This window comes from Macrobrachium nipponense, chromosome 27 (genome assembly GCF_015104395.2).
Source record: "Macrobrachium nipponense isolate FS-2020 chromosome 27, ASM1510439v2, whole genome shotgun sequence".
Classification (NCBI taxonomy): domain Eukaryota; kingdom Metazoa; phylum Arthropoda; class Malacostraca; order Decapoda; family Palaemonidae; genus Macrobrachium; species Macrobrachium nipponense.
In genome coordinates this window covers 12591890-12610253 of record NC_087216.1, presented here as the reverse complement: position 1 = coordinate 12610253, position 18364 = coordinate 12591890, and the positions used below count along the sequence as shown (strand labels likewise).

Below are 18364 nucleotides of genomic sequence, written 5' to 3'. Positions count from 1 at the left end.
GACCAGGGGATTGGATGGTGTCATTGGACCTTCAAGACGCTTATTTCCATGTCCGATCCATCCCCAATCAAGGAAGTTCCTGAGGTTCGTCTTAAAAGGGCAGGTCTTCCAGTTCAGGGCTCTGTGCTTCGGTCTGAGTACGGCGCCGATGGTTTTTACTTTCCTCATGCGGAATGTGGCGAAATGGCTTCACCTATCGAAGATAAGAGTCTCGCTCTACCTGGACGACTGGCTAATCAAGTCGTCTTCGAAGTCAAGGTGCCTGGAGGACCTTCAGACGACATTACAGCTGACGAAGGCCCTCGGCCTTATAGTAAATTACGAAAAGTCCCATCTGATCCCCACACGCAGTCCATGGTGTCTGGGGATTCAGATGGATTCAGCGGCTTTTCAAGCTTTTCCATCAAAAGGAACGTCAGCAAGAGATGCTTAGAGAAAGTGTCAGCCTTCTTAGGGAAAGAAACATGCTCGGCGAAGAAGGAATGGATGAGTCTGCTGGGAACCATTTCTTCGCTGGAGAAGTTTGTTTCCCTGGGGAGGTTGCACCTCAGGCCACTCCAGTTTTTTATGGCAGAAAACTGGAAAGACAAAAAGAATCTAGACTCGACTTTGATTATCTCAAAAGCGGTCAAGGATCAACTGAAGTGGTGGCAAGATCCGACCAAACTCTCGGAAGGAATGTCCCTCAAGCTTTTGAGCCCCGACCTAGTGTTGTTCTCAGACGCCTCCATGGTGGGCTGGGGAGCAACACTAGGAAAGGAGGAAGTGTCAGGCCTCTGGAGAGGGGAACAGAGGTCCTGGCACATAAACTTAAAAGAATTGGAAGCTATTCGGTTGGCTCTTCAGTTCTTCGAAGAACGATTGGTGGGCCGAGTTGTCCAGATCAACTCGGACAACACTACAGCTCTCGCTTACATCAAAAAGCAGGGGGGGACACACTCTCGATCACTGTTCATGATAGCGAGAGACATCCTTCTATGGGCGAAAGCTCGAAACATAGTGATCCTGACAAGGTTCATTTCAGGAATTCAAAATGTTCGAGCGGATCTTTTAAGCCGTCAACATCAGATGCTTCCCACAGAATGGACCCTACATCTAGAAGTTTGTCAAGAGCTATGGAAGTTGTGGGGACGCCGCTAGTCGACCTCTTCGCAACCTCGAAAACGAAGAGGCTTCCGATTTATTGCTCTCCAGTTCTCGATCCGGAAGCAATAGCGGTAGATGCCATCCTATGGGACTGGACGGGGATGGATGTGTACGCCTTTCCCCCGTTCAAACTCTTAGGAGAGGTAACAAGGAAGTTTGCGGCATCGCCAGGAGCGAGAATGACTCTGATCGCCCCCTTTTGGCCCTCAAGCGATTGGTTCACGGAGGTCATGTCTCTTCTGGTAGACTTCCCGAGAACCCTGCCAGAGAGAGTCGATCTTCTCAAACAGCCCCACTTCGAGAGGTACCACGGAAACCTCTCCGCTCTGAGTCTGACTGCGTTCAGACTATCAAGAAGTTGGCCAGAGCGAGAGGTTTTTCAAGATCAGTGGCAGAGGCTATTGCCAATGCGAGAAGAGCTTCCTCTCGAGCAGTTTATCAGTCGAAGTGGGCTGTCTTCAGGAGATGGTGTAGGAAGAAAGGTATTTCCCCTCCTCCACGACCTCTGTGAAACCAAATCGCTGAGTTTCTCCTGCATTTGAGAAATGTGGACAAACTAGCAGTGCCCACAATAAAAGGATACAAGAGTATGCTGTCAGCTGTCTTCCGTCACAGAGGATTAGACCTGACAAATGATAAAGATCTTCACGATCTTTTGAGATCGTTTGAGACAACCAAAGTACTACAACCGAAGGTTCCATCATGGAACCTTGATGTAGTTTCTAAGGTTCTTGATTGTCGGCTCCCTTGAACCTCTGCATGCTGCCTCATTGAGAGACACTACTAGAAAGGCGATTTTCCTAACGGCTCTTGCCACGGCAAAGAGGGTTAGTGAAATTCAGGCAATTAGTAAAGATGTGGGTTTCAGAGGACATAGTGCAGTGTGCTCCTTGGATCCTAATTTCTTAGCGAAGAATGAGAACCCATCTAACCCCTGGCCAAAAACCTTTGAAATCAAGGGGTTAGCAGAGTTCATCGGACAAGAGCCAGAGAGAGTCCTGTGCCCTGTCAGGGCTCTCAAATTTTACATGCAAAAGACCAAAGATTGTCGGGGTCCTTCTGAGAACTTATGGTGTTCTGTTAAGAGACCCGACTTTCCTATGTCGAAGAATGCACTGGCATTCTTTTTACGAAGCACCCATCAGGAGGCCCATGCGTCCTCTCGGATGGTGATATGAAGCTTTTGAAAATAAAAGCCCATGAAGTGAGCTGTTGCAACTTCAATGGCATTTCGAAAGAATATGGCACTTAATGATATCATTAGCGCTACTTTTTGGCGAAGCAACTCTGTGTTTGCTTCACATTACCTGCGGGATGTGAAGACGGCATATGAGAACTGCGAGTCGCTTGGACCATACATATCCGCAGAAATGGTGTTGGGGGCAGGGAGCAGCACAAATACTATCCTATAGAAGGGGTAGGTGTGCTTTTTAATTTTGGTGTTGGTTTATGGTTGAAGGGTTAGTAGCTTGAGGCGCTTTCCCTTTCTTTAGCCTAGAAGTTATGGGACTAACTTCGATAGGTTAGGTCAGGTGGTGGTTTTTAGCTTCGCTGCCCTCACAATATGGTCAATATGGTCTAGTCACATTGTGGTCATGCCCCCGTTGACAGATCATCTAGAGCGCACCAACTACACAGGTCACTACCTAGTTGGCAACTCTAGTAAAGCAAAAGCAGACTTCGGTGACAGTAATCAAGAAGTCAGCTATGCTAACAGGTAAGGAATCAAGATGTCAATCATCTGCACTTGAGGTGTTTCCTAATCCTTCTATTCTGTCCCTTCCCACCTCCAATGGTGGGATTCAGCTATATATATATCTGACAGGTAAGTTTCATGAACAAAATGTTATTGTTATGATACAATAAAGTTTGTTCATACTTACCTGGCAGATATATATAATTAAAGTACCCACCCACCTCCCCTCAGGGGACAGTGGTATGAAAAATCTGAATAGAAAATGGGAATGATTCCTGATATCCGCCTCCCAGCGGCGGGAATGGGTACTAACCACCTGGCCGCCCACTGCGTGTGCCGGGAGTTTTGAAATTCTGTCGGACGTCGGAGAATACAGCTATATATATATCTGCCAGGTAAGTATGAACAAACTTTATTGTATCATAACAATAACATTTTTTAATTAAAACAAATCCATCTCTGGCTTGTACTCCTTTGAAACTATATAGGATACTCCCAGCACTACATAGGTAACTTGCCAAGGAGTAACATGCAGTCTCAATTTTACAGAATATTTGTGGCAGAGAGGCATTTGTAAGTTGTTCTTTTGAGTATGACACACAGTGGCCCAAAGCTGTACTCAGCGCCTGTTGTGAGAACGGGACATCAGGTACTACTTGATTCATGTGTGTAGTCCTCTATTTGTCAATGCACTAGGTTCATATGTGTATTCCTCCATATCTGTTGCCATTATTAAAGATTTGGTACAACACGCAGGTGCCCAAGATAAAATTCTGTGGGGAAGGAAGACTCGAGCAGCCAACCCCAAAGGAAGATGGGATTAAGGTTGTATGAAGAAGAAGAATGCATGAATTCCAAAACACCCTGTGGTCTTTCAGTTACAAACATATTTGGTGTTCTGTGGTTCGCAAGGTTTTAGCCTTATGGATATGACCTAGAGTACCCATGTCGATTCTTAGATGCAATTGCCCAATATAATTATAGGTAAATTTTAAGGAATTTAGCTGGTTGATTCTCCCCACAAAAATTATGATGTGGGCTAAATGTTAGTTGTGGGTTTGTTTTCAAGCATATGGTTTTATTTAAAGCAAAAATTAATTTTTATATACATGATACCTACAAGCCAAATCTGCCTCCTCCTAACAGTTGATTGACCTCACTATACAGATAGTTCATCTTTTACATAGTGTGAACTTGAGGACCATTGAGTTGCATGCACATTGTTGCCAGGCAGCAAACACTTCTCTTTTGAATAAAGAGGTTAGTTTTAGGGACTTCGTGGACCACAAATTTGGGCTCATGATAAGTACATGTAATGAGTTTGTATGAAAATATTGATTTGGATTTTCAGAAATTGCATTAGTTTCCTCATGATAAAGTGCTCTGAGAAATTAAAAAACTATTTTTAACTATTTTAGGTAGCACTTGCTATAATTTTAGGGAGCATGTTGTAATTTGATATATTTTATTTGTCATTAACAGATGCAAAGGTGTACTGTGGTGTAGGTGATCCAACTATTATAAAGAATATTTTTTCCGTAATGGCAGCATATTGCAATTTAGTTCCAGGACTATTTAATTATATTTTATTTATTTGGAAGGATTTTAGGTTATAGCACAATTGTTTTCAGTGGTACAGAGCTGTGTTTAATTTTCTTCATCTCTCTTTTTTTTCTGTTTTAGTGATGTCCGAGTTGTTGTTCGAATGTTATGGGATTCCAAGCATCACATACTGTGTTGATGGCCTCCTTAGTTATCATAGAAACAATCCTAAAAAACCCCATGGGTTGTTAATTAATATAGGTAATTATACAACTCACATTATCCCAGTTCTTGAGGGATACGCTGATGCTATGAACAGTCGAAGGATCAGAATGGGAGGCCTCCACTTGACAAAGTTTTTGTGGCGGTGGCTGCAACTAAGGTTTCCACAACATCTTAATGCAATAACACTCTCAAGAGCAGAGGTAAGAAATATCTTAACCATGACTCTACCTTTTCAAAACAAATAGACTAGCACTTATGATTTTTATATTTTGATTGTTGAAGAGCTCTCTTGGTAGATTAATTTCTGCCAGGAGTTGGGAAACTTTTTTTTTTTATTATTTCTCACAACTTTCATAAGTCCTGATTAAGTAGAGTAAATGACTTAAGCTGAGAGGCATAACTGCAGGATGCACAGTTTTAGGTTATAGTAAAGTGGTATGTTCTCAAGGGATATTTTAGGGTGTTTGAAATACTCTTGCCAGTACCTGTTTTGTTCCTTCCGTTTATGACTCTTATCTATTCTGTATGTGTGAATATGACTTAGGAGTTTTTGCTTTTTCATTATATTAAAGTAAAAGGACTTACATTAGCTGAACTTCATATCTTGAAGATAACCAAGATACAAATGATTAATTTAGAGATGACCTAAAGGGGCAGATGCCATGTTTTAAGATTTAATAGTTTCTATTTAGGATTGTCCTCAGTGGGACTGAAGTGATCGTTGAACTTGGTTACAAGCTCATTAAAGGTTGGTTATATGGGTAGTGTGGTAAATACTCCACTCACCAAGGGAGGAAAGATGGCTTGAAAAACTTCATCTTATTAATTCTTTTTTTCTCTTGGCAAATTGCAGGAAATAATCCATAACCATATGTACATTGCTGAGGACTATATGGATGAAATTTCAAGATGGACAGATGTCAATTTTTATGAGAAATATGTTAAGAAAGTCCAATTGCCATTTGTAGCTGCTCCAATCAGCACTGTTTCCATTGAGCAGCAAAGGGAGAGGCGAAAGGAGGCTGCAAAAAGGCTTGTGGAATTGAATGCAAGAAAGAGGGAGGAAAAGGTATTATTATTTTTTATTAGGTAAATTTCACTTTTCTCTACTTCCTCACCCCTCTCCACCCCCATCTGTGGTCTTTTCTCTACTTCCTTACTTCTCTCCACCTGCCTCTGTGGTCTTTTCTCTACTTCATCACTCCTCTCCACCCCCCCCCCCCCCCGTGGTCTTCTAGAGTACAGATGCTCTTCGACCTATCACCAAGTATCCCTATTGTTAGTCTGAGGAAATTATTTCTGGTGATGGAATCACAATGAGCTGTAGGTCCCATTGCTAAGTAACCAATTGGTTTCTATCCATGTAAAAATATCTAATCCTTCAGGCCAGCCCCAAGGAGAGCTGTTAATCAGCTCAGTGGTCTGGTAAAACTAAGATGCACTTAATACTTAACTTAGTTGACACACAAAATGCATTGCACTAAGTTAATGAATTGAACATACAGTACCATGTTTATCCTTTTATTCATGTTACCTTCTATCTGTTACATTTGCAAAATGTCTGTCCACTTTTTGTTCCTTTTCTTTTACTGTATATTTCTTTTACAGAGTTGATTATTAACCATTTTGTTCATGAAACTTACCTGTCAGATATATATATAGCTGTATTTTCTGAAGTCCGACAGAAATTCAAAAACTTCCGGCACACACAGTGGTCGGCCAGGTGGTTAGTACCCATTCCCGCCGCTGGGAGGCGGGTATCATGAACCATTCCCATTTTCTATTCATAATTTTTCTGTCGCCGGTGCTGGAAACACCTGTTTTCAGTACCTCCGTCTTAGGATTTTGGAAACTTCATGGCCGCTAAATATCCTAATTGTCTTTTGATTTATTGACTTGGATTTGTGGCTAGGCATACGCTATCTTAAATTGTTTTGAATATGATTCATTTTTGTATATCTGAATCTAGTTAGGCTAGTTTCAGAGGGTGTTGTCTGCTAAGATGGGGTGTGGCTGCCGAAAGCTTCGGTAGTTCCGCACTCGATATGCACGAGGGCTATGTGTCTTGCTTCTTTGTTGAGATTTGTCATGTGGGGAGTGTGAGACTTTGTCTAATTCCGTAAGGAAGACGTATGATTCGTGTGTGCGCAATTGATCGGTAAACAAAGTCAGGGTAGGCTGACCTACCTGTAGACTTTTTTGCCTAACCCTGTGGTATGGCCTGCGGGCTGTAAATATGTATCGTGAGGTGGTGCCCTTTACGTTATGGATTCCATCTGTATCTTGGAATCTGGGGTGCTCGCTCTCCTATCATTGTGGTGAAGAGTGCTACTTCTGTAGTTGTTACTCCTAACCCTGTAATGTTGCCTTCGGGCCCTAAACAGTTTCTGTAGAGGGTATTGACCTTTCTCTGATACTCTATCGATTCGTAACTTAGAATCGAAAGTGCTGGCTTTGGAGAGCAAAAGTGAAGTGGCTAAGTGCAGTGACAGTGCCCCTTGTGTAGTGGAGGGTGCGTCAGATCGGCCTTATTTCGCCTCTAGGCCGGGACCTCTGCTTGACTCCCAGGAACAGGGAGAGAGCATGTCGAAAGCCGAAGGAGGGTTACGAGGAACTCCCACCGATCTGACGTGCCTTCGGCAGACCTGAAGTTTACTCCCAGGCTGCCAAAGTGCGTGCACGAATCCTGAAGGATTGCTTCTCGTTCTCCGAAGCGTCCTCCCTGCGCAGGGTTTGGAGCTTTCGGAAGGACTCGCGCCCTCTAAATAGAAGCTTTATAGAAGAGGACGTTTCACGTCCTCTCTCTCTCTCGTCATGCGTTGCAGTGAGAAGTAAGAAGGCGAACGTCGCCTGAACTCGTGTACGTCTTTCCACCGAGAAAAGGGAAAGCAAGTCATATTAGCAGGACGCTTTTGAGCGCGGACGTCCTAGCTTTGTTGCTGTGAGAATAAGAAGGCGTTCCCTCGCCCCGCGTATTCTCACACGATCAACCCTTCACCTGAGACTGCTTCGTGCAGTCGGTTTTCTCTCCGAGATGTCTAATGCTCTTCCCTGAAGGCAGTTTCGCTTGCATTGACGCCTGTCAGGAGCGTGACGCTTTTCTGCACGCTTTTTTTTTTTTTTTTTATTTTTTTTTTTGACGCTCGGCTTGGACGGGACGTTCGGATGGATGCCAGGCGCGCGCGGGTGCACGCCAAGCGCAGCACCAGTAGACGCCGAGGCCGAGTGCACGCAGTGGATACCGAGCGCGAGCGGCTGCGCGCCAGTGGACGCCGAGAGTGCTCGCTGCTCGCCAGTGGACGACCGAGGCGTTGCTCGCTGCTCGCCAGTGGACGCCGAGCGCGCACGCCAGGTGTGTCGCCTGGCTGAACGTTTCTGTTGAAGTCTTCAAGCTGATTTGGGCCTAAAGATTTTTTACCTAACTTCGGTGATCCCTTCTACATCGCCTGTGAAGTAAGCAGTGCTTCGGAGGAAGCTTAAAGTGAAAAGGCAACTTCGTTTTCGAAACCCAGCAAGACCACGGGTTTCGTGAATTATAGAGGTCTCTGTCAGTAATATTGCTTTTCGTAAAGTCCAGGATTGGATGGAGTTATGGAAAGCTCAAGGAAAGATCTCTTTTGCTCTACCGCAGTCAAGACTTTGCGGTAAGGCAGCTATGGGTTTATGTAAAAGCTCGACGTCCTGCACGTCAGGACTCTCGGCAACGTTCAGTAGGATTCTTGCAAAGGCACTCATCAAAAGGACGCTCTTCAGGAAAGCGCAAGACAGGACTTCCTTTGCCATACTGCCAATAAATTTTGATACGGGAGAGGAAGCTGGTTGGAGAGTTTCTTCCTCTTCCCAGGATAATTTTGCAAGCTTTTTAGCCCATCTGAAAGGGCTTTTCAGATGATAGATTTTGTTAGTTCCTAGTCGGGACTACGCTGCCGAATTGAACATCGTCGTTCTACCTGTCGTAAGCCGTCTCTTACAGGATTCTTGCCCCTTCCTCGTTTGAGACGGGAATCGAAAATAAAATGCTCGACTTCCTGGATTACGTTTTGTCAATTCAGTGAATTTCCCCCATTGACAATATACTATCGTTTTGTCAAGTAAGTGGGTATCCCCTCATTGACAAAATATCTCTTTGTCCCGTAAATGGGTTAGTTCTCATTGACAAACTTCTCATTAACTTTATATTGCGTAAGCGGATAAGCTCTTATTGACAAGATTCGGAAGAGCTCTCATTCATCATTCGCAGACTCGTACAAGAAATAGACTTGTAGACTACGTCAATGAACGCTTATGTCCAATAACATGAGAAGCTTGAGCTGTCCGCTTCAATTCTCTTGAGTTTTGTTTATGAAACTTGCCTGTCAGATATGTATGTAGCTGTATTTCCGAATTCAGCTATAGTATATATGTCTGCCAGGTAAGTATGAAAAAACTTTATTGCAATATAATATCATATTTTGCCTTGCGTTATTTTACTACTGGTTGGTTCAAGTCATATATGCTTGCTGTAGTTACCTCTTCGGATGGCAACCGAGAGGTCTATTGTCTATTATTTTAAGGACATTTAATCGTTACTCCCTGCAGCCTTCCAGGAGTTTCCGATTTATCTTTTACCGTTGTATGGTAGTGTTATGACGACACGAACGCATCTATATATTTAGCGTTTCTGTTTCGCTTAAATATACCAGCTTGAGAGTCTCTTTATGCTAAAAATTACGGAACCTATTTCTTGGTAGAATAGGGTAGCTGGCAACCCAGGCATAAAGTTAAGAGACGACGATCGTAGCTGCTGCTGTCACTGTCCTCTCCGCCAGTCCAAACGAGGCAGTACCAGCTCGTTCGCTGTCATGCGCTGTAGGTTACGTCTCTCTCTCCTGCGGGATGACTGACTAACCGTATCTCTGTGCTGGCAGTTACGTCTCTCTCTCTCCTGCGGGATTGACTGACCTAACTGTATCTCTGCCTACAATCACGGACTTTAGCCTAAGATTGAGGGGATTTCTTACATGAATGAATAAACATTGCATTCATTTTGCCTTGCTATGTTCTCAGAGATATCTCTTACTCCTTTCGGTGCTCGTTACCGCACGGTATAGGACTACGAGTCTACCGCAACATTTCACTATTATATGCTCTCCTGCTTAGGCAAAGCGCAGCCTTTTTAGGGAAGTAAACATACTGTGTGAGGGAATGGATGAGCTTGCTGGGACCATTTCCTTCCTAAAGAAGTTTGTTTGCCCTGAATAGACTGCAATTCAGACCTCTACAGTTTTTTCCTACCGGAAACTGAAATTTTATTAAAGATCTAGGAATGATTCTGAACATCTCTCGGTGCGTTAAGTATCACTTGAGGTGATAGAAAGAAGGTGCCGGATATCTGGAGAGGGTTTCAGATGTCCTGGATCATAATCTGAAAGAAGTGGAAGCAATTCTGTCGTCCCTCCAGTCCTGGAAACGAGTTTTTGGAACCAGTGGTCCATATCAACTCTGATCTTCCACAGCTCTCTCATATCTTAGGAAGTATCTTCTCTCGGTGCCTGTTCGGGTTTACGAGAAAGAGCCTATTATAACAACAGGCGTAGAATGTAACGATCCTCTAGAGGTTCGTTACAGGATTGCAAAAGTCCGTACGAATCGTCTCGATCGACGCAGCAACTACTGACTTCCGAGTGGAATCTTTCTTTAGAAGTATGTTGAGAGTTATGGAGACTTTTAGGACGTCCTTTCATACATCTCTTCGCTATGATATTGAACAGGGATGGATGTTTAGTCTCTGTTTTCCCCTTTTTCAAACGCTTAGGAAAATGTAATAAAGATGATTTATACCATCACAGGGAGCGACAATGACGCTAATCGCCCCATGTTGGCCTTCAAGATCCTAGATTCACAGAGGTCACGTCCTTCCAAGGACCTTTTCCGAGAGAGTCGGTCTACTTTAACACGAAAGGTACCTATAACCTCTCCGCTCTGAGTCTGACTACGTTCAGACTATCGAGATGTTGACAGCATAAGATTGCCGTCTTCCCTTTCCGTTTGAAGAATGGGATAAGCTGGCAGTCACAACTATTAAAGAATACGCAAATATGTTGTTGATGGCCTTTGGGCTCAGAGATTTGCTTCTGTCAAACAACAAAGCCCTTCACGATCTTTGAGTTCTGTGGAATCTCGAAACTCGCTCACCATCTACTTTTTGTCTCACCTGTTTTCTCGGAGTCAGACACTCGTGCGAGATCAGGAGACACATAGGTAGCCCTGAGTTTCTTGTTGACGAAGTCGGTGCGTTTACACACCCCCGATGATCGTTTAACATGAGACCAGGTTGGACTGTCAGGCATTCGTCCTTCGGGACTGAATCGCCTTTTTGCTCCTCGCTCCTTTCTCCTGGCACCAGAAGCTCGAGTCAGGAGTGGCTCAGGAGTTGATTCGCTAACGCGTTGGGTTGTTCGTTCATACCCCAAGGTTTGCTTAGCTTGAATCGCCCAGGCAGTCCAGACACTCATCCTTCAGCGAAGAATAGTGCCTTATGGTCTTCAGGGTACAGCCTTGCTGTCCTTGATTCGTCTGACTGGTCAACTGGTCGGTCACCTGACTTTAGTACAGACTGACTGACTGTGCATGTCCAGATCGAAGCTTTCAATATGGAACTTAGACATAGTCTGAAGTTCTTGATGTCAAAGCATTCGAACATCTCCTACCTGTTAACTTCTTGCACGTGATCAGGAAGGCCTTTTTCTAACCACCCTAGATACGACAAAAAGAGGGTTAGTGAGGTTTCAGCCATCGTCAGAAGTTATGGCATTAGAGAACACAAGGCGGTGCGTTCTCTAAGCCTTCCGTTGTGGCCTAAGAATGGAAACCCGTCTTGTTCTTGGCCAGGAGCTTGGAATCAAGGATGGCACAAGTTATTGGGCAGGAGCCAGAGAGAGTCCTGTGCCCTGTCAGGTCTCTCAAGTTTTATCTACATAAACTCAAGAAAGTCGAAGTCGTACGGACAATCTGCAGTGTTCCGAAAAGACCAAGATTGCCCATATCGAAGAACACCCTGGCTTTATTGTTAAGGAGTTCTTTCAAAAAAAGCTCCTTCATTGTGTTGGCACAAAGATTTGAAATCTTTTGATTTGAATGCTCACGAGGTGAGGGCGCGGCCTCGGAAGCATTTCAACAGAGCATGGCACTCAGCAACATCCTGAGTACCATGTTTTAGCGAAGCAACTCTGTGTTCAATTCACACTCCCTGCGAGATGTGAAGATGGCATATGAGATCTGCTGCTCGCTAGGGCCATACGTGTCCTGCAGACACAATCTTGGGGGCAAGTAGTACCACTCATCTATCCTGTAGAAAATGGTTAGGAAGAGCTCTTAATTTAGTAGTTGAGTCGCCGACAACGGTGACTTCTTAACTCTTAAGCCTTAGTTAACACACCTTAACTTTGGCTAGGTTGGTCAGGTGGTGATATATATTTTTATATAATATTTATTTTACTTCTTAGCCCTCATGGTATGGTCAATATGCTCTAGTCACGTCGTGGTCTCGCCCCTGTTGACAGATCATCTGGAGTGCACCAGCTATATGGTCTCTACCTCGCTGCAACTCTAGTAGCACAAGCAGACTTACGTGGCAATAACCACGAAGCCAGCAATGCTAACAGGTGGAACCAAGATGTAAATCATCTGCATGCATTTGTTTCCCAAAATCCTTCTATTCTGTCCCTTCCACCTCCAACGGCTGGGATTCAGCTATATATATATCTGACAGGAAGTTTCATGAACAAAATGATATTGTTATGATACAATAAAGTTTGTTCATACTTACCTGGCAGATATATATAATTAAGTACCCACCCACCTCCCCTCAGGGGACAGTGGAAATAAAAATTATGAATAGAAAATGGGAATGGTTCCTGATACCCCCGCCTCCCAGCGGCGGGAATGGGTACTACCACCTGGCCGACCACTGTGTGTGCCGGAAGTTTTTTGAATTTCTGTCGGACTTCAGAAAATACAGCTATATATATAATCTGCCAGGTAAGTATGAACAAACTTTATGTATCATAACAATATCATTTTTTACATACAGTTTTTGGAAATATTGGTGGCCATAAGAGAAAATTCAAGTAAATTAGCTAGAACATAAGTGCCTCTCAGTATGTTAAGAATATTGGCTGTTATTATTGGTTTTAAAAAGTACTATAATGGTTTCTATGTTAATTGACATAGTTCAGTGAAATTTGCATGTCGGTGCTAAATAATTTAGCTATTGACACCAAGTATTTCAGCATTTATTAGGGTTAGGAATTCCCAATGGAAGTTTCTTGATTTGTATGTAGAAGTGTTTCATAGGGTAATTTGGTGTCAGGCATAGGTTACAGTGCATTTCATAGATAGGTTGTTATTGTATGTACTGTACTTGATACCTCAGGTACTGTAAAGTGCCTTCCTAGATCCTAGTCAAATTTCAGTCTTTTGAATAGTTGTTTATCCAGTAACCTCATAAAAGTTTCAAAACCATAAAGTGTTTAAAAGTGCTTTCACACTGTAGAGTGTAAGTCCAGAGAAGTAGTACTTTGGTAGAGTTTAATTGAATTTTTCTTATACATTATAGTAGTTAAATTGCATTATAGACAAAGGAAGAATATGTATATCTCATCATTATCACAGACATTTACAGCAGTGTATGCTCAGAGTCACTGTGGAAACTCTAAAGACTTAGGTTCATTATACAATATTTACTGAACTCTTTATTGTAATTATTATAGAAGAGAATTAAAGGTAAAACTCATAGTTAATTTTGAATACAGCAGGGGAAAATTTCACTCATTTACGTTAGATTGTATTATTATTGATGACAGTTGTGCCTCGGGGTATCATCTTTTAAAGGTAATACTTACTCATGTTATAGAGTTGATGGGATACATATATTATTTGTTTCATTTTTTTCCTTTTTCAGTTATATTGAAGTAGGAATCAGTTGTGAAAAGATATATTTAAGCCGTAAACTTTTACCTCTAAATGTTTCAATGAATGAAATCCTTTGCCAAGTTCTTACTAACCGCCCTTTTAAGATTTTGTGTTAGTATTTTACAAGTACGTACAACAGAATTAATCATTTGCACTTACTTGGGGAGTAAGCCTACGAACTACTTTGTTGTTCTTGTTGGGGGGTAGGAAAGGTCCATGGACGAGCCTAAAAAGGTCTGAGAAAAGTGTTTTGTGTTGAGTTAAAGATACAGGAATTTTAGGACTAGGATATTTATGATTTATTTATTAGTTTGCAAGATTATAGTAAATGGAAATTGATCCAGCAGAGCAGCTTAATTTTAAAGGGTATGCAAATAATTACCAAACATTCCTTTAATTCATTACAATTATAGCTTATGGAGGATGAAGCTGAACTTAAACACCTCATGGAGCTGGAAGAGGCTTTAGAAGAATTTACGCCTGATGAGCCAGAGTATCAGCATGCTTTGGAGGAAGCAGAGGTAAACTCCCCACAAGAGCTCACTAAGAAAATAAGTGTTCTTCAGCAGAAAATAGAGAAGACCAGACAGAAAATGTTGCAGGCAAGTTCTGCTGCAGCTGCTACTGAGGAAGAGGTAATGAGCTAATTAGTAAAACTTATTAATTAATTTCTAAGTTATTTGTTATTAAAGTTATGCACTACAGATGTGTCATGCTGTTTATATCAGTTAGTAATGTGTCCTAATTTCCTTAAATGTGATGTGATTATTTTAGTATTTTCATGACTAAAATTTATATAAATTTTAAGTTTTTCCTTCTTATTTTCAGATTCACTGAAGCATTGTCATGTTTTTGTGTTGATTTTCTTAATCACATAACTTGATTCCTTAAATTTTGAATCTTTTATTTATTAATTAGATACCTCAAAGTTTAATAACTCTAATTGGAGTTTAATTTTATAGCCCTCCAACTTTACCTTGAAGAACTGTTGTTTATGTTAAAATCATATTGAAAAGTCATAGGGCTTGATAAAACTGTAAGACTCTGCAATTATAAGGAATGCCTTGTATACCAAAGGAAATTCAAATCATTTTAGGAGCCTAGACCAAAGAAGTTATGTGAAGATATGAGTCCCAAGAAGAGAGCAGACTTAGAACAGTGGGTTGAGGGAGTTAAACAGCAGTGGAGGGAAATCCAGGCCAGAAGAGCTGCTCGTAGACAGAAGAGGTAAGAATAACTGCAACTCATATGGAAATCATTGAAGGCTTTTATAATGCAAAGTCCAGAGAGATAACAAGTCAACTCATGTGCAGGCAAATTGGGGGAACTTGGGGTTAGCTGGATAAGAAAGAGTGAACCTTTTGAGGGGTAAGTCCTCTGATGTTAACAGGGACCATAGTTCAGTAGCTAACTATGGTTACAGGGGATGACTGAAAGAATACCTCTCACTTGCCAACTCCAAGCACTCTGAGATGGCCTTGTAACATCCATCAGGCCATGGCTTCCAATGTTTAAATTATGGAGAAGCAAAATTTTTTGGAATATACAGTTTTTTTTCTTCTACCACCCAGGTTTTGTTTTCTCTGTTTTATGTTTTTCCAGACTGATAACATTTCTTTTCTCAAGAGGAATTGCTGTATTGCCTCTTTTCCTTTCTTGCTTTATACTGGTCTTGTCATTGCCTTTCCTTTATAAAAAAAAAAAAAAAGGACTTAGATGTACATACCTCTTCTCCTATTTTAGTCATACCATTCAAGCCGATCTTTTGTGGTTAGAGGAAATCACGTCTTAGTGTTTTTTCTGTAGGTTAGAGGAAATCATGTCTTAGTGTTTTTTCTGTAGGTAGTTTAATCAGACCATGTGAGTTAAAATTTTGAACTCTCATAGAGCTAGCCATTGGGACTCAACTGTAGAATAAGATAGCATTTTGCTAAGATCAGTACCTGGAAAGGACATTACCTAACATATTGATACATAAATGGAGCCTGATAAATTTGGCCTAGGCAGCATGTTTCCTCTTATTCCATTAAAAAATTTGATGCTCATTCGTGTCTGCTACATAAGGAGTTCCCGCTGCAAAAGTTTGATTTCACTAATATTGTTATAAATAGGCTTACTGAAACTGATAGGTCACATTTCTAAACTTGTAGGTCTCATCTAAGGGAATTATTATTAACCCTTAAGATCTGGGCTAAAAATTCAATATGCAGCACCCCAGGCCGGGGAAACTTTGAGGTCGGGCAATTTAAGAAAAAACACATCAATGGAAAGAGGAAGATATGCAAATGCACAAGGTGTAAGAAAAAAATACACAAAAATTTTCTCTGCCCTCTACGAGAAGTTGAATATGACTAATAAATAAGTTTGTTTTATTTTGTAAAATTATAATTGCAGCTCACAATATCAAAACAGATAAGAACTAAAATCAGTAACAAGTTCTGAGTATATTTATTGTAAAATATTTATGTAAATGTATTAAGATCGAAGATGCTGTAACTTTCTTGGATTATACATGTCTTTTTATAATATTTCTTTGCACTTTTCTTTGCAAAATTAAAGTTTTTCGTCACCTGTCAATTTCTTTATAATGCTCCTTTGAGGGCAAAACAGCGACTATGCTACCAAAAAAACAGGTTTTGACATAGGAAAAACCTATCTTTGGTAGTCGCTGTTGAGTCCTCAAAACCTTCCCACTTCCCTGACAAAAAGCCATGGGATTTGGGTAAAGGTTTATCCTGCATTACCAAAAGAGTAATGGATCTTGGTCTTTTAACCAGCCTGATCATAAAACAATATGGTCAATGCGCATGCGCAATAGTCACTTGTTTTGCAGTTTTGACGCAGGAAACTGAGTATAGCTTCGCTGAAGACAAGATAAAATGCCTTCTTGTCTTGAGTCCATTATACTCCATCAAGTGTCATAGTGTATATCATTATGGCATAATACCCGGCTACAAGACCAGGCTAATAGAAATTTCTTTGATATTAGTCTAGCCACCATGAGGCACTGGCACACACTATGAAGGATAACTCCTTTGAGTACTCAACAGTGACTACCAAAAATAGGTTTTTCCTATGTCAAAACTTTTTTTTTTTTTTTTTTTTTTTTTTTTTTTTTTTTGCCTATACCTCAACCAGGAGTGAACATCAAGTTTTGGAAACAAATCAATAAAGGAAATTTTGTTGTATCTTTAATATTTATGACTTGGCAAAATGTAAGATATTTAAAGACTTGCAATTATTGAATGAATGTAAATTTGATTACAAATGACAAACCCTTTGTCATCCTTATGAGAATGAAATGTTTAGTCTTGGTGGGTTGGATAAATACCAAAACATAATAATTATGTGTTACTATAGATAGAAGGTGAGTACCTATAAGTTAACAATGGCTTCTGTCTTTGAAACTTAACAAATTATATTTATTGTTTGAAAAAAAAATATTATTTTCATGTTAGACAGGAAATGGCAAAACGTCGAACTGCAGCTTCACAGGAAAGAATGCGCATCATATCCCAACTAGCAAGAAGAGAGAAGAAAGATGACAACTTTGGCATGCGGGATGAAGATTGGGATGTTTACAAAGCTATTAATAAGGTTTGTGCTTTTGAGAGAAAGATTTATGTTCTGTCCATTTTTTTTGTAAAACTAAAAGCCCATAAGTAAAAGTGCCCATTTCATTTCCCCCTAATTGTTCCCAGATAAAACAATTTTCTAAAGGAAGGAGGTTATTTTCGTTCAGGTGAGTATTGCTCCTCCACAGTGAATTCTGCCAGGTCTTAGCTCTCAACCAGATCATTCTTAGTTTGTGTGGTTCCTAGAGTTATCAGGGATTTTGTATTGGATTGCCTTGTTATCAGTTTTCACTCTTTCAGTCTCCTCTTGTGTTACAGTGCTTTAACCTATTATTCAGTGCACTTATAAAAGTTCTGCAGTTTTTGCCAATTGCATATAGGTTATTGCCATTGGTGAAGGCAAATACCAACTTTATGAGGAAGGATCCTATTGATTTCCCTGTCAGTATACTGTGTGCCAATTGTTTATTTTTCGATTTTTAGTCATTCTCTAAATTCCAACTCGAGAATCTGTACTGGATATCATTGTTTCTAAATCAAGTAAGCTCTGCAAATCATATGGAGTTTTGTTGACTATAACAGCATCACTTGCATGTTTTAAGTCTGTGTTTCAGTCATTACCGTATTCTAAACCTTCTGTTTGTTATACAATTCTGTATTAAATCTCTAAATAAACCTTCTGGTCTACCTAAGGGCAAAATGCACAGTTTGGACAAGACCTCTATCAACACTAACTTTGCATTTACTTTGTTACAGGATAATTTGGACTTATGGAAATGTCCAGTATATTTATGGATATTTTGTTAAAAAGAAAAAAAATACCACCAAATACAAGATTATTTGAAGCAAAAACTAATAAATTGCACTCTATTATCATGTGCAGTGTCTCCCAGGACTACTTGGTCCATTTGAGCCTCTGCACCTTTATTGTTCCTACTAGCATTTGTATTCATATTACCAAACAACAATTCTTAATAATATCTTTTCTGGAATTTCATGTGTAATGTTCTCTGGTTTTATGTAAAATTCAACTTTTATTTCCTTGGAGAGTTCATATATTTGTGTATGGCACACAGTATACTCATATTGCAGTTTTGATTCAAATTTTACAAGCAGTAATCTACTTCTCACAGTGCTTTTACTGCATTTGGTGTTAAAATTATACCTATGGAATTGCTACCAATTCTATCTGATCTTTAGTAAATATACACTGTACAGTACCTCCATC

The 18364-nt window shown here is 40.7% G+C and overlaps 1 protein-coding gene across 2 annotated transcripts in view; it reads left to right on the top strand.

Moving 5' to 3' along the window:
* The window catches only part of LOC135200826 (actin-related protein 5-like), a 77240-nt gene that overhangs the window by 41673 nt on the left and 17203 nt on the right, over nt 1–18364 (top strand). For both annotated transcript variants that reach the window (XM_064229499.1, XM_064229500.1), the window contains exons 5-9: nt 4526–4809; nt 5463–5678; nt 13975–14196; nt 14658–14788; nt 17020–17158. In XM_064229499.1, the coding sequence (XP_064085569.1) occupies nt 4526–4809; nt 5463–5678; nt 13975–14196; nt 14658–14788; nt 17020–17158 (992 nt within the window). The remainder of the gene's footprint in view (nt 1–4525; nt 4810–5462; nt 5679–13974; nt 14197–14657; nt 14789–17019; nt 17159–18364) is intronic.